This window comes from Arvicola amphibius, chromosome 9, assembly GCF_903992535.2.
Source record: "Arvicola amphibius chromosome 9, mArvAmp1.2, whole genome shotgun sequence".
NCBI classification, from domain to species: Eukaryota; Metazoa; Chordata; class Mammalia; order Rodentia; family Cricetidae; genus Arvicola; species Arvicola amphibius.
This window is the reverse complement of record NC_052055.2, coordinates 95,554,330-95,575,690: the sequence shown is the minus strand read 5'-3', so window position 1 is coordinate 95,575,690 and position 21,361 is coordinate 95,554,330. Positions and strand designations below refer to the sequence as shown.

At 44.2% G+C, this 21,361-nt stretch overlaps 1 protein-coding gene across 1 annotated transcript; it reads right to left on the bottom strand.

The window, feature by feature from the left end:
• Window positions 1-287: 287 nt before the first annotated feature.
• On the bottom strand, window positions 288-19,907 carry Il1r2 (interleukin 1 receptor type 2). Its single transcript, XM_038343986.1, has 8 exons — window positions 19,766-19,907; window positions 18,351-18,612; window positions 11,216-11,393; window positions 9,488-9,662; window positions 6,616-6,678; window positions 4,457-4,592; window positions 2,886-3,028; window positions 288-472 (listed from the first exon to the last, which is right to left on the bottom strand). Exons 1-8 carry the CDS (start codon window positions 19,872-19,874, stop codon window positions 288-290), a joined length of 1,251 nt encoding a protein of 416 aa, XP_038199914.1. The 5' UTR covers window positions 19,875-19,907.
• Between the last annotated feature and the right edge of the window lie 1,454 nt (window positions 19,908-21,361).

Here is a 21,361-nt window from a genome sequence, read left to right as displayed (position 1 = left end):
CGGGTGAAGAAGGACATTACTGTACTAAGGGTCAGGCCCAGTGGGCACGTACTCCACAAGACATCAACGGCTGCTGTGGCTACACATGCTTTGTTCTCATACATGGACCAACAGGGACAGGGCTGCTCCTACTCCTTGCACATTTGCTCCCAGCACGATTTTCAGAGAAGTGCAGAGTGTGAACTTCCAGCTCTGGCTACAGAAGAGCTCTACTGAACAACAGAGAGCAAACCAGCCTCTGAACAGCACAGTGACCTTCATATAACATGACACAGGTTGGCCTCATGTTAGTTTATTTCCTTTATTTGGCTTGGGCTGGAAGGGAAGTCCTGGTTGTCAGTCCGTAGCTTAGTCAGTCCATATGTCTTTCCAGCCCTCTGTTTACACCGTCTGTGCATCCATATTCCCGCCACAGCCAGGAAGACTAGAGACAGGGGTGCCAACGCAATGCCCCAGGAGAACGTGGAGGAGACTGTAGAGATGAGAAAGACCGTGAGAAGAAACAGCTATGCAGAACCAGGCAGCACAGGGTGCAGGGAAGAAACAAATTAGAGGGTTTCTCCTTCAATAAATTTCCAGAAAGTTTGTCTCTTACACCAAAGCCATTTGAGGATGATATCTGTGACATCATAGAACAAGCAAGGTGGGCAAAACCTACTTAAAGGACATCACAAAATAAGGAGCCAAGGCCATGGTGCTGTACCCATGGGGTGGTGCATGTGAAAAAGAGCTTGCTTTTGTCTCTGCTAGCTGTCAGTGACGTGCCGGGGACAATCTCTGCCTTGCCAGCGATCCTGGGTGTCATGGGGATTAAGTAGGAAATAAAGAAACTTTTGGTTAAGGACCTTGGATGCTAAGATTATCTCTTTGGTTCAGTGTTGTGTATTTGATTCCTAGACGTATCTGTTGTGGAAATACAAGAAGAGATTGCAAACGCAATAACAAAAAGTGTGTATGAGAAGAGTGTTATTGGATATCATGCTGATAAGGTCACAATTCAACGATGGTTTTTTGAGATAGGGTCTCAGTAGCCCAATAGGACCTCAAACTCTTGATTCCCCCTTGCTTCGGTTCAGGGACTAGGGCTATAGGTATGTAGGATTCCACGTTTGTTAGAGCGGTGTTCACACATTTCTCTCTCTCTTTCTTTCTCTCTCTCTCTCTCTCTCTCTCTCTCTGGAGGGTATGGCTGTGTGCAAGTGTGGTGATGGTAGGGCATGTGTGTGGTGTATGTATGTGGATGTGCATGGGGGTAGATGTGGATGTGGGGAGGATTGTAGGGTCAGTGGTGTGGGTATATGCGGGTATGAGTGGGTGAGTATAGACTTGTGTGCAGAGACCAGGGACTAACTTGGATGTCTTCCTCTATCACTCTTCCCCCCCTTTTCTTTTTAATCGGGGTCTCTCATTGAACCTAGAGTTCATTTATTGTCTGGATTGACTTGTCAGGGAGCCCCAGGATTCTTCTGTCTCCTCCCTCCCCCCCCCCCCAGCCTTTTGATTATGGGTACATGTTACCATGGCTGACTTTTTACATGGATGCCTGGGATCTGAACTCAGGTTCGCTTTACCTGATGGACGTCTCCCCGGTATCAGATTAAACATTTGGAGCTAATGTTTGCTGTGCTCTGTCCAGGGATGAACAGGATCTGAAGCCAGTTCTATGGGGAATTCTCCCACTGTCTTACAATTCCCCGTGGATAAGAACTATATGAAGCTGTCATTTTCTGAGAAACAAGTTCTATATACCTCTCAATCCTAATGTCCCCTTGAAAGGCAGCCACAGCCTCCCTAGGGACAGACATGCTAAGTTAGGGCTTAGTGGTCTAACATGTAAAAGGTCTCCAGCGCAGGGACCACACACAGTCCAGGTTCTTTTGTTAATCTGGTACCCAGATGTGGAAGCAACTTTCTGTGGGACTCTGACTTCCAAATCTATGCAACTCCTACATCACCAGGTCCCTCCCAGCTTGAACAGTACCGAGATGACCTGAGACACCACCCCAGGCACCCCAGCTCCAGTTATACACCTTCAATCTGGAGGGAGCCGGGACAGTTGCAATCTGGGGCAGCTCAGGAGAATCTCTGTGGAGGTATCTGGAAATTTACTTACCCGTACAAGCCTAAGGATCAGACTGCAGGTCCCTAGCACCTATGTATATGCAAGGTGGATGTGGCAGCCTGCTTGTAATTCCAGCACCCAGGAGACAGAAACAGGGACCCCTGGAGCTGGCTGAGTAACTAGATTCCTACAATCAATGAACTCTGTGGTAACAGTGAGAGACCCTGTCTACATGAAATAAACTGGGAAGTGGTTGAAGAAAACCCAGTCTCTGGTGCTCATACCCCCCACACACACACGCATAAATGTGCACACACGTGGGCACTTACCTGCACATGCATTCATATGAACACACATACTTATGTGTATGTATAACATGTAACACAGGCCCCCAAAAAGGAAGTTTGGGGCTGAGGAAATATCTCAGTAAGTAAAGTGTCCGCTGTGCAAACATGAGGACCTAAGTTTGAATCTCCAACAGCCACATAAAAGCTGGGTGCACACATTTATAACCTCAATTCTGTGGTGGGGGAGAGATGGGCAGATGCCTGGAGTTTATTGGCTGGTCAGCCTAGCCAAATCCATGTGCTCCACATTCAGTGGGAGACTCTGTCTCAAAAAAGTATAAGGTGGAGAGCAATTGCAAAAGGCATCCAATACACATCTCTGCACCTGCATGTACATATATGTACAATACACACGCTCACACACATTTGAGGTTTGCTTTCAACGCCCACAAGGAACCATCAGTGTGCAGTTCTGTCCAGCATCCCTAAAGCATTCAACAAGCTGGGTTTTCTTTTCGTGTCCCCCAGATCCCTACCTTCTTTGACTGTGGTATGGAGTGACTGAAAACTCCGTGGATTCTTGGCCACACATTTAAAGTCTGTGTTCAGATCCTCCCTTGTGACTGGATCGAAAATCAGCGACACTTCCACATAGTTCTCATCGTTCTCTGAATATTGGCTGGGTGAGAAGACATTTGATTAAGTACGATGTACGTATGGTAAGTAGAGCCGCCTTTTTCAAGATCGCCGGGCAGACATTCTCAAATTCGAAACACCTGTCGTGTATAAACTGACCAGGACTTCTGTAGAGTCATATTTGGCTCTCTTTTGAGAGACCTTCTAGCATGTTCCCGGAGGACAATGTGTTCTTGAAGATGATGTTCATTGTAACAGGACACTTGCTAACAATAAAAACATGTACTCTCCCCTTGGTTTGGATGGAAAACTTCATTTGGGGGTGAACAAAAATACTTTCAATAATCAAGTAGAAACAGAAAATTCTGGTTTGGGAAATTTGACTCTCTCACCAGTCGGTTATTGTATGGTGAGCCAGAGGGAGTTTCCAGAACCCCACCTCCTCATAGGTGTCTTCCCTCGTTGCTATTGCAGCCCTCATGGCGAAAACAAATCCAGGTAAGAGGCATCAGCCAGCCTGGGGAAGGCCTTAATCAGAGTGGCCACCATTTGTAACATTAGCAGAAGTCAAAGATATTTAACTACCATCCTTCATATGAATAAAAACATGCCAGCATGTGTTGACTAGGGCTATTAAGGAAGCAGGCTGAGTCTACTGACATTGGACATTTATTGTGGCTAAGTCTTTGGAAACAAGGAACTGAAAGCAAATGATTGTGCTACTGTGCATCATTCTCATCCACTAATTACACCCATAAGGAACTTCTTGTTAATCTTCCCCAAAATGCAAAAGAGTGGCAAACGTAAATCCAGGCTAATTCGAAGTATCAAGACTGCAACTTATAAAGCAGGGGAAGTTTTGAACCATTTGTCTCCTTCCCTGTCAACTTTCATAGTGCAAAAACCTATCAAAGGGATGGGTGCTTATCCACATTAATTTATATTCTCTCTCTCTCCCTCTCTCTCTCTCTCTCTCTCTCTCTCTCTCTCTCTCTCTCTCTCTCAGAGCACATCAAGCTACAAGACTTCAGTTCTACTGCAGATACTAGGGCAAGGCCTTACAGTGTTTATGAGAACTTAAGAAAATCTTGAAGAGTAATGAATGTGGCAGAGCGGGCAATGGAACTATATAAACTCTGAGATCATGACATGCAAAATCTCAAAAAAATAGAGAGGCAGGGAGGGGAGTGGAGAAAAAGGTAGAGCTCAATAAAAATCAATTAAAAAAAAAAAACCTCAAGAAATAAATGTTCCAAGAATCAGCTAGCAAACTGCAACTCCTACAGGTCTAGAGAATGTTTGGTTCTCAAGACAACTTTTTGCAAAATTCAGTTTTTCAAGTTCCAAATTCCCAACAGTTTGTATCTTTTTAAGAAGTACTTTTCTTGCACGTACGTCATATTAATGGGCCCTGAATGTAACACCTCCTCCAGAAGGAAGTAAATCACAGCAGAAACCCTCACCCACTTACTGGAATAGCCCCTCGGTCACACGGCCTCTCGGGTAGGCCACTGAGATAAAAGTGCTGTTAGCCATCCACCACACAATGGTGTTAGAAGATGTATCAGTTCCCAGAAACACCTTGCACGGGACTATGAGTCTTGACCCTGGGTATAGCAAGATAGAACACATCAACCATCAGAACCCAGGGAAAGGGGCCACCTGACTTCCCATCCTGCAGAAAGCTCTCAGCACAGGCCTTCTTTGTCTTCCCAAACACCCCTCCCGAGTCAGTCCCTTTCTTAAGAAGAATATTGAGTTTCCTCAAATGGTTCTGCTCAAGTAAAGCTTTGTTTGGTTCTTATTTACCAAATAGCCCCAGGACCATCCACGGCTCTATGCAGGCAATGGACCTGAATGGCTTCATCGTGGTCACTCAGTTCCTACAGAGCACCCAACATTCAAGGACTGCCTTCCTTCCACACTGATTCTAACTACGGAAAATCCAACCATATGTGAGTCTTTCTTTGACCCCTTGCTGCTCTCAGCTCCACTCTTCCCAATAGAAGGCTCCATTCCAAGAGGGCCAAAGTTTAGAATTAACCCTTTAAAAACCAACTGCATAATCTAAGGACAGGGGCTCCTATACGGCTGTGCCATGAGATGGTGCCAATGCCTTGCCATCATAGGAAGTTACCTTTCTTTCTGAGTCACCAAAGAGGAGACGATGAAAAGGAAGAGTAAATCCCATTCCCTCACTTCTTACTCCTAAGACACACCTTCTGCAGTTGGCCTGTTCCTATTCTTGGTCCCATGTCATACTCAGAGAGAGAACATCAGCTCCCCTCCATCACTTCTTGTCCCTGTGACCTTAAACACTCCCCACCCACACCTCTTGCTACAGTATAGCCCATTATATCTAGGTCATGCCTAATGTGCAGAAAGTCGGACCCCATGCCCAGAACTGGGATTAAATCAATCAATAAATAAATTGGTAGTCATGTGACTCTACTACACCCTGTGGTGCTCTCAAAGCAAGAGATTGGAACTGGAATCCTCTTAGCCGGGTAGCACCTGAGATCTAAGAACCTGGGAGCCAGGCAGTACCAATCACTGTCTTCACAACTATGGCTTTCAAATAGCTGGCCAATAGGCAGGCATGAGGGATACAACCGATTCTAACCTCTGTACAAGAGCTCTCTACCTCAGTGGCCTCAGGGTTTAACTTTAGCATTTAAATCCAACACTAAACCAAGGTAATAAGAATAATGTTTTTTTTTAAAAAAAGGTCTATGAAAGCAGGGCTTAAAGAATGAACATCAGAGCTGTAAAAATCTATATTATTAAACCAAACACATAAAAGGGTATGTACATGTCAGCTGGCTTCCCAAGAATGCAGACCAGAATATGTATCCAGACTTGACCCCAAGTGTGAGTCTCTGAAGTACACTCTTATCCCCATGACTCCTCGGTGGTTTTTCCTTATGGTGAATCGCAGAAATAAAACCTTCCTATAGAGTTGGTGTTGGCATGTAATGGGCTCCCACTGGACAGAGTAGATGCTCAATAAATGGCCAGCTCTTCCCTCCCATGAATACCAAAAAGGAATTAGTACAGTTCCTTCATGTGCCTTCACTGGTCGCCCACTAAGGACCATCCAGCCAGTGTGTGTGGTGGTCAGGACATCCAGCATCAGCATGGGGTGAGAACCGAAAGCCCTTTTCCTTAGACCATCGAGAGACTATACCAGCTCCTCTAATAAAAGGAAACTGTCGGCAGTCACTGCTGGCTTTGTCTGACAAACAGATTCGTATAGGGATTCTGAGCAGCTGCTAAACATTGAGAGCAAGAATTAAGCTATATGCACTAAAGATGCCAGCTCTGAGGACTCTTTTCTCCAGTTAATAACTGTTACCAAATGATTTTACCTCTTCACATTTAGGCTTTTGTAGGTCTAACTTTGAGAAAATAAAGCACCATTGCTCTCAAATACCGGCGATCCTAAAAAGCGCTTGGCAAAGACAGAGGTCCCCTGCATTGGTCATGTCGGTCCCTACATATTGTGGTTCTTGGCAGTATACACCCGAGGACATGGTGTGGTCAGCAGATGCAGGTCGCCAAGCCCTCACCCCGATGGATTTCAGGCACAGCAGTGGGCCTGGGGGATACCCAGCCCTCGCAGATCCTTACCCAGAGACGCAGGTATTGTCTCCAGGGGAGAGACAATCACAGGGATGGATTCCGTCGTCGTTTCTGAGAAGGTTGGAAGGAAAAGAGTTTGCATTAGGGAAGCCTCGGTTTGGAGCTGAGATTCGGATTCCATTGTTTAGTTAATTAAGTGATCCTTCCCCCGTGTGGCCAGGCTTTTCGAGAATCAGCCTTTGTCTGGCAACGGAAATGGGCTCTCCATAAAACTGAGCATCTTAAGCCAATCCTTTTCCCGGCAGAGACATTACTGGAAGAGGCCACGGTTGCACATTCCTCTGGCAGATGGTCTTTTTATCTGCTCTGTGATGAACAATTAGCTGATCCTCTCCCAGGCTTCCCGAAGGCACACTGATGAGAGCCACAGGATGGCTTTTGCCTCAAAGTCTGCCCTACCCATCAACGCTAAAGTTTCACTTCTTCAAGAGCAGACCCAGGGGTTGGAAAGTCGCCAGAGCATGCGATTAATCCCACGCTGGGTATTAAATTCAGTGACCCGGCCCTGGTCACTGATGCCTTTTTAACTAAGGAAATAAATAAACTCTTCAGGGAGGCTTGAGTGGACCTCCACGGTATTAGAACCAGCTTGAAGGAGCTGAGCACCTGGCGTGGAGCAGAAAGAACAGCTGGGAGCAAGTGAAGGGCTGGAAGCCATCCTTTACTTGGCCTCATAGGTCTCTTTTCTTCTACTAAAAAGAACTTAAATTACCAGTGAAATGAGGACCTGCTGAGCTGACAGTGAAGGTTAAGGAGCAGATGGCTTCTCCACTGGGAAAGTAACATTGCTCCCTTTAACAAGGCTGGGACAGTCAAGGGAGTTCTTCAACTTGAGGGTGCACCTGCATGGTCTTGCCGGGGAAGGCCCTGGGATAGGCAGACTTCGGCACCTCAACTCCCAAGCTGCATTTTAGCAGGTCTGTGCAGGACTTTAGGTTCGCCTGCGTGGGGGACTACTCTCATTCTGTGTGTGAGCAGTAGTCAGGTGACGCTGCCGCTTCTGGTTCAAGACCACCATTTGGGACTCACTGTGCCTCCCCAGGTTCACAACCCAGTACAATGTGCAGGTCTGCCGCCCCCTCGTGTTTCCATGCAGTATTACACACAAACAAGCAGAGGAGGACCTTCCCAAGCAGTAGCCTGAATCAAGCAAGAAGTTATGAATGGGTTCTCACCGGACAGGACAAAAGAAAGCATAGCCCAGAGGTTTGGGTGCATGGAGGATAAGATATTCCTGATGACACAAAAGAATCTCTGGGTTCTGGGAGAGAAGCTATTTTCTCCTCACAGAAGTTACTTAATCCTCAGTGTTCCCAAAGCTCTTTGAAGTCTGCCTTTAATTAAAGTCTCCAGTTGTATCTGGTCCTCAGTATAAAGAAAGGCTGGATATTCTCAAAGTCAGAGTGTGTGGCTCACATATTTTATTTTCCTTTCACTCAGCTTCCCCTCCAGCACATAAGAGATGGGATGGACATTAAACCGCTGTTAAATGCTGGCCAACCCTGCCTACTGCCTTCTTTTCCCAGATAATTTGTCCTGGTCTAGGCTGAGCGTCACTTCTCCAGGTTTTCAAAATCTGAAGTCCTCTAAAATCTGGAATTTGTTGAATGCCAATATAATGCTGCGAATGGAAAATGCCATACTGTGACACTTGGTTTCATGCAGAGTTACTTAAAATACTGGTGGCGTGAGTCTGTAATGTCAGCATGGGAAGACTGCAAGAGGTTCTCTAGCTAGAAGTCAGCCTGCAGCCTCTGGACCATATAACCATTCTAAGAATAGCTTGAGACCCTGCCTCAAAATAAAAAAATAGATAGATAGATAGATAGATAGATAGATAGATAGATAGATAGATCATCAAACTATCTTTGGGTCATATTTAAACATATATATGAAACATAAACTAATTTCATATTTAACCTTGTGCCTATCCCCAAGATATCTCATATGCCAGTGCAAATATGCCAGTTCTTGGGGGTGGGGGAAATCAAGATCTTGAAGATTTCTGTTGTCAACTTTCAGGCAGGTAGTGCTCAATCTGAATGAAGAACAATGAGATATACCCTTGGCAGACAACAACCAGGACACTTTGAATGGGCCACTTGTTACTCTTGCAAAAGGATGAGGGTTCAATCGCCAGAACGCGCATGGTGGCTCACAACAACCTGTAATCCTTGTTCCAGTGGACCCAACAGGCACACATGTGGTACACATACATGTGTGGAGGCAAAACATTCATACACATAAAGTAGAATAAATTTAATAAAAAAATAAAATAAAGTAGTGGTTCTCAACCTTCCTAATGCTGTAACTCTTTAATACAGTTCCTCATGTTTTGGTGACCCTCAACCATAAAATTGCTTCATTGCTACTTTTATAACTGTAATTTTTCTAATTTTATGTATCTTAATGTATCTTAATATGTAATATGCAGGCTATTTGATAGGTGACCTCCCCAAAGGGGTCACAAAGCACAGGTTGAGAACCACTGCAGTAAAATCTCTGTGCCTTAGAAGTATATTCAAGAGTATGGCAAGTGTGTCCTGCCCGGCTCAGTTTGCACCTTCCATGTTCCAGACTTTTTGGTTTGGCCTCCTCTAGTGGTGAGTTTTAGGCTTACCATTTTCAAATTCCTACTTGAATCCTTTACCTGCCCAAGAATTAACTCTCCTCTCAGAACTCCCTGGTATAGACTGTTTAAAGTATCGTTCACATGGATTAGTAACTTTTAGAATAGTTGACAAATGTATTTTTCTTTTCCTTCATGTCAAAGATATTCAAGGGCTTCTGTGTAATTCTGAATTTATTCTCATCCGGCTGCTTCTAGGCATGACAGGTACGTTGGTGGCTAAGGACTCACCTTCGACACGGAGCTTAATATTCCTAGTGATGTTGTATTTCGTGCCATTATGGATAAATGTCGCAACACATCTGTAATAGCCGGCATCTTCCAGGGATGTGTTGGAGATCAGTAAGCGTGTAGGGTCTCCCACTCTGAGGAATTTCTTACTGCCTCTATCCAAGAGGACAGAGCCCTTGAGAGGAAATGGGTCATAACGTTACATGTAGAATAACACAGCTCTTCAGCACTCAGACCCACATCATAATTGTCAGCCTGCAACTCAAGAATTTCCCTATTTACAGTGACAATTTTGTCTTTAGGGGCACACTTTTAACTATATTTTTAAGAAACTGATACTTTTTTTCTTGAGACAGAATCTTACCATGTAGCCCATACTGGCCTTCCACTCTATATTCTCCTGTCTTAGCCTTCTGGATTCTGGGATGACGTGGATGGATGCCCATACCCAGTTCAGGAAAAGCAATCTGCTAACATCTGATTTTTCTTAAGATTAACACATTTTAGGCCATTAAAGTACAAATATACTTAAGATCTAACAGCCTTCTAGCGACTAGGAAAAATATTAACGAAGACCACTATTCGCCAGTTATGGAGATACAAAGAGCCAGGGTGGGAAGAGAGCATGCTGCAGGAATTGCTTTAAAAATCATTTCAGTTTTAGGACATACTACAAAAGACATACTGCAAGAGTAAGAAAATAGAGGAGCCTGGGTCTGTCGTCTCACATGGACACAGATACCTGTAGGTTCTCTGCAAATAGAACGCTCAAGGGCAAGGCCTCCAGTAAAACGGGAGAAGTGCACAGGGTAAAAAAAAATCCCTATTATACCATGTTCTCAAGAATATTGCTTTCTATACCACAATAGACCCATACATGGTATTATGTACCCATAATCTCAGCATTAAGGAAGTTAAGATAGGAGAATTAGGAGTTTGAAGCCAGCCTGAGCTATATAGAAAAAGCCCTATTGTAAGGAGAAGGGAGGAGGAGTGGGGCAGAGGGGCTGAGGAAGAAAAAAGGAAGGGAGAAAGGGGAAGAAAAAAATGTGATCAAAGTGCAAAGCTTTGAGTAATTGAATATAATCTTGAGCGATGTCATATCATACTCTATTATGGGATAATTCAGGTGTGTTTATGGACATTGAAGTTTGAGCTTTTATCAGTGGTCATGTGCTCTGAAGCAGTCTTCTAATTGTTTCAAGCATTTCAAAACTGAAAATTCTCCGCCCTTGATGAGTTTACACAAAGACAGGTGACCACGCTGTATGACTCTAGGCCAGAATTTGAGGTCTCTACTCGACATAACCATGTTTGATGTCCTCAGAATCCACACAATACTTGCTATTTATTCAAGAAGACCAAGTGTAACTGCATTTACTCCTGTAACCCAAAAGTTGCCTTGTGCTTTAAAAGAGACTTCTTTAACATGTATATAACATTTTTGTAGACATGAACAGGGTTTTTTTTTCTGCTTATTTTTAGGCAAGGGACAGTCAAAAGCTCCTTAGCAGCTATTTAACCTGGAATCATTTCATAGTCTGTCTATATGAACCTTACCCACAAACCACAGCAGGACCAATGGACAATACTAATCAACACCGTTTTAATTAATATTATAATTCTAAATATGTAAGTGGATGTGTGTCTACATGGATAGATTGTCTTCTCACAGGTTTTGTGTATGTGTCCTATGGGCCCTAAGACGTATTTCGGTGGCACACATACCTTATACCACTGAACATTTCCACCGGTTTTGCCAATGAATTCTTTCAGGTCAGGGCACACTAGCAACCCAGTGGCAGAGACGGTTGAGGTTTGCAAGTAGGAGACAAATGTCAGGGATGCTTCAGTGTCTTTGAAAACCTTGAGCTCAATGGACATCTCCTCACAATGAGATGCGTTTCTAATTGTTTATTGAGAAAAAAAGAAAGAGGCAATGAATAATAAGACAGAAATACAAAAACCCAAATGCAAGTAAGAGCGACTTGCCACCCTCATTCAATTCTGCCTGCATGGTTTTGATGATTATTGCTTAACTCCTGATTGTTTTAAGTTCTTGGGATACAAAACAAAGCGTCACATCCTAACAGCTATATAGAAGCTGTGTGTCCTGTGTTTTTCATGAAGGACACCAAAGAAGTTTCATTCCAGTGCCCAGGACACTAAGAAACCCAAGCCTTCTCCAAAGGAATTGGAAAGTTGAGAACCTTGAAACTAGCCTAGATATGATCCAAAGAACCAGACCCAGACAGATGGCTTCCCAAGAGCCACTGTCTCCATTAAAGAAAATTTCCTTTTCTTTCACCTAGAAATCCTTTACCAACTGATTTCTAGTTTCAGGAAACTGCTGAGAACTTCAAGTTTGGATTTTAAAAGACATGAACACAACTGCATGGGGGAGGGACCATTAATTAAGTAAGATGTTTTTGATTGTTCGTTGGCCCACTCATAACCCTACTATTGTGATTCTATCAAGTCCTTAGAACGGAGAAAAAGTCAGGGGTAAAATAGTGCTGGAAATATGAGAGGGAATGCATGGAGGATAGAAGAGATTAACACATTTAATGTTTAAAATAGAAAAACAAGGGCTTGGAAGGTAGAGAAGTAGTAGAGCATGCACTTATGTGGATGGGGCTCTGCATTTAATTTGCAGCATCTAAAAAAGGAAACAAAATAAAGCAGAAAAATGCAATTCTATTAGCTAAGACCCTAAGATATGAATAGCCACCTAATCAGTCGAGAGCATGAGAATCAATTGCAAATACGGTATAAAAGTTACTTTCACAAAAGAAGTCAAACAAAATACATCCAAAGAAGCAACACCATATGACCAATATATGTGAGAGAGATTTGATAATCACTTAACTGGATGAAAGTTTTAAAAATGAATTAAAAACATAAAACCAAGAAAAATTGAATTAGATGGGCAATTTATGCACAAAGAAAATGCAGAATGTTAGCTCTAACTTTTAAAAACAATGAGTAATCGCCCTTGGGATTTAAAGGACACAGAAAATCAGCTGAGCTATGGCTGGAAGGTCCCTCCCCCCTGGCTAGTTTGCACAAGTGTCAGAGCGTGCTATGCACACTGTTGGAGGAGAAAAGTCACCAGCAGTCTAACTGCCTGTGGACCCCATATGCTGCAGCTTCCTACCTGGCAAGATATGCATGCTACTGTAAGAATGGCATAGCTCTTACAGAGGTAACCAACTGCTCTCTGCTGGGATCTGAGGCTTCCTCCACAGGAAGAAACACATGCTTGGTTCTGTAAACCTGTTCTCTAAGATTAGAGAGGTCATAGGCCCTTAGGGGAACATTTGAGTCTTGTTTTATTAAATAGACATGATGTTAAACCACTTTCTAAATATTTATGTTTATATTCGTAGATGAATGCTGCTTTCAGCCTTCATCAAAGATGCCTCTTTTTGCAGCGGATGGCAACACAGAGACTCAACACTGTTACCAGTGTAAAGGATAAGTGACTATGGAGTGCTCGGCCCTAAATATGACTTAGATGTCACCTACTCACTGACTGAGAGAACATTGCAGAAGAGGAGGTGGAAAGAAGCAAGACCCAGAGGCTGGGATAATGCCGCAAAAAAAAAAGATCTTCTGGACGTGACATGGCCTCTGTATCCATGAACTAATAGCATCTGGGGTTGCCTGTATAAGACTGAGCTGGTTATAACTGCATAATGCACTGGGGAGGAGCCCCTGAGGCCCACTCCTCCCTGAAGAACTATGGGCAACTAATGGGTACCAGAAGAAGGGGCTGTCACTTTCTCCAGTTGTGTAGCCGCTGATAAGTTACCGCTGATCCATTTGTAAACAACAACCCACTCATGCTTATGCAAGCAACCATGATTAAACATAATGGGTCATGCACACAAAAAGACACCTCCAAAGTTGGAAGAGGATTTGGAGGAAGAAAAGGGTTTTCGATGGAAAAAAAAAAGAGGGAAATGAAAGACAATGGGAAATGAGAATAACCAAAATTCAGTATATATATATATATATATATATATATATATATATATATATATATATGTGAAGTTGCCTAATAAATAATCACTTTACAAATTGAAGAGATAAAAATGAGAAGTTTGCCTGCAGTTCACAACCCCAAAGACGCTAGACTGTTGACGGGGAGAGTGGGGCTCCTTGTTTCGGCTGCCCGACTAGCTTACACCCGAAATAATCACATAAAAACTGTATTAATTAAAACACTGCTTGACCATTAGCTCTAGCCTCCTATTAGCTAATGCAAACATCTTGATTTAACCCATTTCTATTAAATCTGTGTTCACCATGAGGTCGTGGCTTACCGGGAAAGATTTAGCATGTCTGACCTGGCGTCTCCATGGCAGATCTCTCACTCTGCTTTCTTCCTCCCAGAATTCAGTTCTTTCTTCTCCATACCTACCTAAGTTCTGCCCTATCTAAAGGCCAAGGCAGTTTTTTTTTTTATTCAGCCAATGAAAGCAACACATAAACAGAAGGACCTCCTATACCACTAGACAACAATGAGGACTAAGAGAGACATAATGGATCTAATCTACATGGGAAGTAGAAAAAGACAAGATCTCTTGAGTAAATTGGGAGCATGGGGATCATGGGAGAGGGTAGAATGGGAGGCGGGAAGAAAAAAGTGGAGTGGAGAAAAATATATAGCTCAATAAAAACAATTTAATAAAAAGAAAATGAGAAGTCTGAAGAGTGCTCAAGGTAACTAGTTTTAGCAAAGTGGTCTTCAGTCAAGTAATATATATGGGAGCAGTGATTATTACAGTGCTTTCAACTAAAGTAAATTAAGTACACATTTAAGTAACCTTAAATTAACTATGTATATATGTACATATACATATATGGGTACATAGACATATATGGGTACATAGGCATATATATGGTAATCATGACTATTATAGTGTTTTCAACTAAAGTAAGTTAAGTTCAAATTTAAATAACCTTCTGAGTCTCTATAGCTACTAAAAGACAAAAATCAAAGGCCCTTGGAAATCCCATAAACTACGAGAAGTCTCCAGAAACCAAGCTTGCCAGACATATTAAGAGTCTAAAGCTTGTTCACATTATTGATCTGGTATTTATTCCAGATTTTTTTCATATTTTCCACTTTTTATTCCATTATTTCCCCCTTGGGCAAAGCATTGACAGTGAGAACTGTTTGTTCTGGCAGCATTATCTTGACTGCTCTGAGCAACAGCAAGGTCACGTGAGTTCCCAATAGCAAGCGCATAAACATTGAAGAGCAGGGCAGTCTCGTGGCCTGGAACCATAAATGCCAAAGTTTGTCCTAGCAGCTGTTGGAGATTTCCACTCGAGTTGAAGCCCAGGACTACTCATTTGGAAGAGAAGGCAAGCACCCCCTCTCCCCCGCCAGGCAAAGAATACTTCAACACTGGGGTTCTCACCACTCCACCTTAATATCAGAGCTCCCTCCCCCAACACACAAAAATAAGGGCATTAGCTAGAGTTCTTGATCTAGCATAAAAACCTACTATAAGACCAACATGCCTCTGTCCACCCCTCCCTAACATTCCTATCTCTAGGCAGTAGCCCTGCAGGGGCTCCATGCTCACATTGGTCATAGACCATGAGTTTCAGTACACCAGATCCTTCCCAGGCTGTGTTAGTGTATCCAACTCTTGTAACAAACCTCCCAAAGGGGAAGAAAACCAAGACTTAAGTATCAGGATACACAGTGGAACAGCTAAAATTCCCATTTATGTCTTTCTGATTCCAGAGCAAGTTCTTTTTTTGTCTACTCCACTTCTAAGTCTTCCTGGTAGTGTTCCTCAGAGAGAGTCAGACGGAAAACCTAGAAGGAAACCAGCTTTCTGCTGGCTGCAAAGTCAGATATTCCCACTTCCCTAGTACAGGAGGAAGAGATCCCTGGCCTGCTTCCTCAGCAAAAGTGGACAGGTTGAAACCTGTCTCTAAGCAGGGGAAGTGAGGCACACCGACCACCGTGCAGAGCTGGATTGGATCAGAAAGAATTTTTTGACTCCACAAACACACGCACGTTGCTTATACACCACACCTGGGACTGGGGCTGACATTGTCTGAGCTTCCTCCATTCATGCTCAGAACTTCAGCTTGTCTAGATCTCCTTCTAAGTGTCAATATTCTGGGCAATCTTGCCATAAATGAATTAATGAAATCTAGAGGAACTCCAAAGCCAGCAAATAGGTGGAGCAAGCAGAGGCCCAGAAACAGAGGCAGCCATCTCGAGAGGGAAGGCTATTCTCCAGGCATGCCAAGGGTGTGTCCTAATCCTTCCGAAGAACTGGGCCAGGAAACGATCAAGATCATCAACATGAAGTCAACAACTTTACCCTTCCAGAGGGAACGGGACACATCAGTACCAATTGCTGCAGAAAGAATCTTCTTAACAAATGGTGCTGAGAGAGTAGCAGAGCCCCATGCAAAACCAGGGCTAGACCCTTGCCTCACACTGTGTGCAAAAATAGCTCAAAATGTACCAGACACCCAAAACACAAGAGTTAAACATAGAATTATAGGAAGAAAACGCTGGGGAAAGCTTCATAACTTTGAATTCATTCATGATTCCCTGATCCCAGAAAACATAAACAATAGGGGAAAGTACATAATCGAGATATTCACCAAAATGCAAGTGAGTTTCTGCAAAGGACACTATCAGTGGAGTGAATGAGCAAGCCAGAGAGTGAGATAAAGGATCCCCAAGTCATACAGCCAAGGAGGAGAAGACATTCCAAACTCCTCCAACTCAATAGCAAGCAATAAACAGTGCAGTTCTCAAAACTGGCAAAGACTTGAGTAGCCATTTCTCCAAGAAATATACACAAGCAGCCAAAAAAGACATGGAAAACTGAAATACCAAGAAACTGCAGTCAAGGATACAAACCATCATTCCGTACCCATTAGAACAGCTCTGTGAAAAATAAAAGCAACCAGCATTGGCAAGCATGGAGAACAGCAGAACCCTTGTGGGGGATGGAAGACGATGCAGCTGCTGTGGGAAACAGATTGGCAGCTCCTAAAAAAACAAATAAGATCAGACATAAACCGCCAGATGATCCAGAAACATGAACAAAAGCTAATGTTCATAATGGCATTATAAAGCAGAAGAAACCTGAGTGTGCACAGAAGGACAAACAGACAAGCAGACAGGAAGGTGTTTGCACCATGAGACAGCATCCATCAGTCTTGAAAAGGAAGGGGCACCAATACTTACATGAAGCATCTAGAGAGGCAGATTTACAGAGAGAGAGGGTAGAGCGGTGGTTACAGGGGTTAGGGGGTGAGGAACGGATGGACAGCTGCAGTTTAATGAGGACCAAGCTTCAGTTTGGGAAGAAGAGGATGCTCTGGAGCTGGATGGTAGCGACAGTGGTGCTACAATATGGAAGCACTTCACTTGCTTGAGTGGCACACTTAAAGACAGTTAACACGGTAGGGTCCATGTTACATGTGCGTGAGAAGATTTTCCAAAAGCAATAGCATAAAATAGGGAGGACTGGTCCAGATTCGTGGTCTATCCCCTGCTCCTTTCTAGAAGAAATTTCTATACATACTCATTTTCTTTATCTGTGCAATAACCAATCAGATTCAGCTATCTCTAAGACTCCATCTTGTTCTAAAAGTCTCCCTGGGATTTCCCATCTATATCTTGTTTCTATACATGTTTCTCTACCATGAGTCACCAAGTGAAGGGCACAAAGCAAATCCCCCTCTTTCTGGGGTTCGTGTTCTGATGGCGGACAAATATTACATACATGTGCACAGAACAGGTGTGTCTGGTGGGAAAAACTCGGTCAAGAAAATGACGTCAGGGTAAGGAGCGAGGACCAAATGCTGCATCAGCTAATGTGCTGGGGAGTTCTCTCCAGAGAAGTGATATTTGAGCAGAGATCAAACACACCACAGGAGGGAGGGAGCTATAATAATGTCCAGGCGAAGTCTTGTCTTGGTTGATTTTCCATCACTGATAGACATCCTAACTAAAAGCACCTTGGAGAGGAAAGGACCTATTTCAGCTCCCAGCTCACAGACCATCATGACGGGAAGTCAAGGCAGGAATCTGGAAGCAGAAACTGAAGTAGAGGCCGTGGAGAAACGCTGCTTACTGGCTTGCTTTGCACGAGTGACTCAGTCTCCTTTCTTATATAACCAGCACATTCTGACCAGGGATGGCATTGCCTATGGTGGGTGTGGTGGTTTGAAAAAGAATGGCTCCCAGCGGCTCATGTATTTGAATACTTGATCATTTGGGAGTGGCACTATTTTGAGAGGGATTAAGAGGCAGGACCTTGTTGGAGGAAGTGCGTCACTGGTGGGGTGGACTTTGGAGTTTCAGAAGACTAAGCCAGTGCCAGTGTTGCCTGTAGATCAAGATGTAGAACTCTCAGTTCCTTCTCTAGCACCATGTCTGCCCACGTGCCATGATGCTTCTTCCCACCATGGTAATAATGGACTAAACCTCTGAAGCTGGAAGTAAGCCCCAGTTAAATGCTTTCTCTTACAAAGACGGCCACGGTTACGGTTTCTCTTTGTAACAGAGGAACACCGACTAAAACAGTGGGCTAGGCCCTTCTATATAAACCATTCATCAAAAAGTTCTACCTATTTGTCTGTAAGTCAGTCTGATGGAGACAATTCCTCAATGGAGTTTCCTTTCTCCGTGGAACTAGCTTCTGTCAAGTTGACCAAAGAAATAGAAATAAATCAATAAATCCTAACCAGCACAGGGGCTCTGCATGGATGCCATGGAGAACAAAGTGTGAATTCCCATCTGTGTGTGCTGAGAACCTTCGACTCCTTTCTGCCTGGAGCCACACCGCCCCATCTCAGAGGGTCTTACCTGAATGTGCAAATGTAGGTCCCAGAGTCCGGCTGCACTGCTGGCAGAACCCAGAGGGAGGTATCCTTCACCCACAGCCTTGGCTCATCTCCCGGGATCAGCTGAGACGAGTTCATTTTACGCCAGGTCAGAAAGGGGTAGGAACTGGCGGAGGCATCTGAATAAGACCATGTCAGAGGGCACCGCAGAATCACAGGCTCGCCTTCCAGACGGAATTCAGATTTGGCCTCTCTGCCACGAAATTGGCAGTTATCTCCAAGCTCTGCCGGTCAGAGAGAGTAGGCTTTAGGTCCAAAACCTGCTCACATCGCAAAACCATAGGTACCCAAACTGAAGGTGGTCCCAACAAAAGGGTACACAGGGTAATCTGAGTAAGACTCTGTATGTCCCCAACAAACTGACCCACACCCAGGGTCCCATGAGCAGTACTCCCTGCTACTATGCTTTGGAATTCCCCAAATAATAACCTGGGGACCACCAATTTCAGTTTTCATCCCGAGGAGTCAGTTAAATCAGATTCACAATGCTATTTTTTAAATGGGGGCTGGAGTTCCATTCTTCAGCATCTATGTCAGAAGTCTCAGAACCGTCTGTTACTCTAGCTACAGGAGATTTGACACTCTCTACTGGTCTTTCAGGGCACCTGCACATGTGGATGTACACACACACACACACACACACACACACACACACACGCATACAGAAATAAAAACACCTTAAATTTCTTTTTTAAAGATTTAAATACATGGTCTTATATTTTCATTTGTTGATATTAAACGTTGAACTCAGTCAGTACAGATAAAACAGGTTGGTTGGAACAGATTATGTTTCAAATCAAAGGTGTGATGGCTAAAGAAATTCTATTTTGTGCTAAGCCTCCAACTTGGTAACCACTAGCCATTTTTCTCTGACGCCAGCCCCTGGAAGATAAGCTTCCAATAATTTATCTCAGTAACTCAGTGACTCCCAACCAGAAATATACACCCATGACCACCCACTTCCATGATATGACTGATGCCTAGCTTTGCTTCTGTAACCTTATAGAGACATTCAAGGACTATTTTGAGGTAGCCTTGGCTACCTAATCTTGGCAGAGCAGAACAGTTCTTGGTTTGCTTGTGCTGATACTCAAGGTGTTCTTGTGGTTTTCCCGTGTAAAAACCCCTTCCTTCACCCCGCCCCCCTTTGAGCAGCAGTCTCTAGCTTTGTCCTGCTAACAGCTTCACTAAATTTAACTATTTACAATCTGGATTAAGCCTTGTGGTCTTTTCCCAGGGGTCTCAAACTCCATAACAAATGTTTCTTTACATAAGGGCAAATTGGCCATATTCTGAATATGTATATTTGTTTAGAGAATTGTGCTCCCCGGAAACACGGGGTCCGGCCCTTTCCCTGCTGAAGTGGTTGTTTCTTACCTGTGTGCTTCTCTGGCGTAGTGGGGGTTCCAGAAACCCTTTCTGCCTGTGCCACTGGCGAAGTGGTGAGAGCAGAAACGCAACTCACTAACACACACAAACTGAACATCGTCAACACCAACCTCCCAAGGGCACGGGACTCTCGGAGCCTACAAGAGGAGAAAGAAGAGTCGGTAGGAACGTGCGCTTCCATAGAAAGATGGTCCGGGGGCGGGAATAGAACGGGGTCTGGAAACTGCACCCGAGGATGGGGAACATTTGGTCTAGAAATTTTCAAATAAGAAATCTCCAACCGTTTTATTTGTCTCCCTGCGGCTGTGATTCTGAAGGTGCCTAACGTTAAACCCCCGGGGCGTCTCCCACACACCTGCCTGGAATGGAAATTTCAGGTCCCAAGTGTCTTGTCTCTCCAGTAATGCATTTCAATAGCTCCCGCCCTGGGCCACTCTTCGTACCTTTTCCTCCTCCAGGCGTGCACCCACACACCACTCCAGGAGTGAGGTCTCTCCTCACCCTCAGCATGAGCCTTGCGTTCCTCTCTGGCCCCAGTGCCCCCTCCACACCCTCTGTTCCAGCAATGTGGCCCTCTGTAGTAATTCTTAATTAAATACACACAAGCTCTATGTGGACGAGGAAGCCACTTTATTCACCACCCTGCTCCATCCCAACCCGTTCGCTAAATTTGTGGACAGTTTAACAAATCACTGGAAGCCGGAAGTCCTCAGGTTTTACTCCTCATGGAGATGTTCCTGGTTCCACGTGGGCAGACTGAACGGGCCATGGGTGAGAAACCAGCAAAAGGATCTCCTCTCATTAATACCCGTCCACTCAGCCCTCTCTTTCTGTTACCTGTTTGCCCTGCCAGTGGTGGGACCACAGCTCACAGGAGCTTGGTCTTGGGTTCTTCTGCTCCGTTCAAGGTAGAAAATAAAGCAAGCAACTCCACGGGAGGCTTTGGAGGGGATTATGCTCAGGTGGGCACAAGGGAGCAGAACACAGACTAGAGTCCCTGGGTCACTCTGAAGGGGTGAGGAGCGAAGCCTACACAATCTGAGATGCTCGCCTCGGACTGCTCAGAACTGAAGTCCCTCTGTGAGGGAAATGGCTTAAATAGCATGATCCTGCAGAGCCTGTTTCTCATTAAAGCTAGAAAGCAGGGTTGAGAAATCAGAGCTTTCTTCATCTCTCGTCCCACCCTCCACCCTCAAGATTAGTATCTTTGGAGATTTTAATAGCTCATGACTGACAATATCTGTTTCTGGCTGCTCAAAGGCTAGAGGCATAGAAATCTCTCTTTGGCAGTTCTAGTAACATGTGGTCCTGATGCCTCTCCTGAGGATATAGGTTAGAAACCTCTAGTTCGCCATGCCTGGGAAGCACAGGGTTGTCCTCTGGATCCTAACAATGGCACTTGTCTGTGCTTGCAGCCCAGCTCCTTTTCTTAGCATGGTTTTCATAGTACTTTGATCAAAAAGCACTGCCCCCCAAAAAAAGATAGCGGCTATCCCCAACCCCAAGAAAGCTCAGAAGTTTCCTGTAGGCCCCGATCACACCCTTAGAAGGCACACAGAATCGTGACTCTGAAGAGATTCAAAT

Coding starts and splice junctions, on each gene's coding strand:
- Il1r2 (XM_038343986.1), bottom strand. CDS start 19,874: ATGTTCAGTTTGTGTGTGTTAGTGAGTTGCGTTTCTGCTCTCACCACT. Junction 3,029..4,456: donor GTGACCGAGGGGCTATTCCA/GTAAGTGGGTGA, acceptor CTTCTCACCCAG/CCAATATTCAGAGAACGATG. Junction 473..2,885: donor CCATACCACAGTCAAAGAAG/GTAGGGATCTGG, acceptor TCATCTCTACAG/TCTCCTCCACGTTCTCCTGG.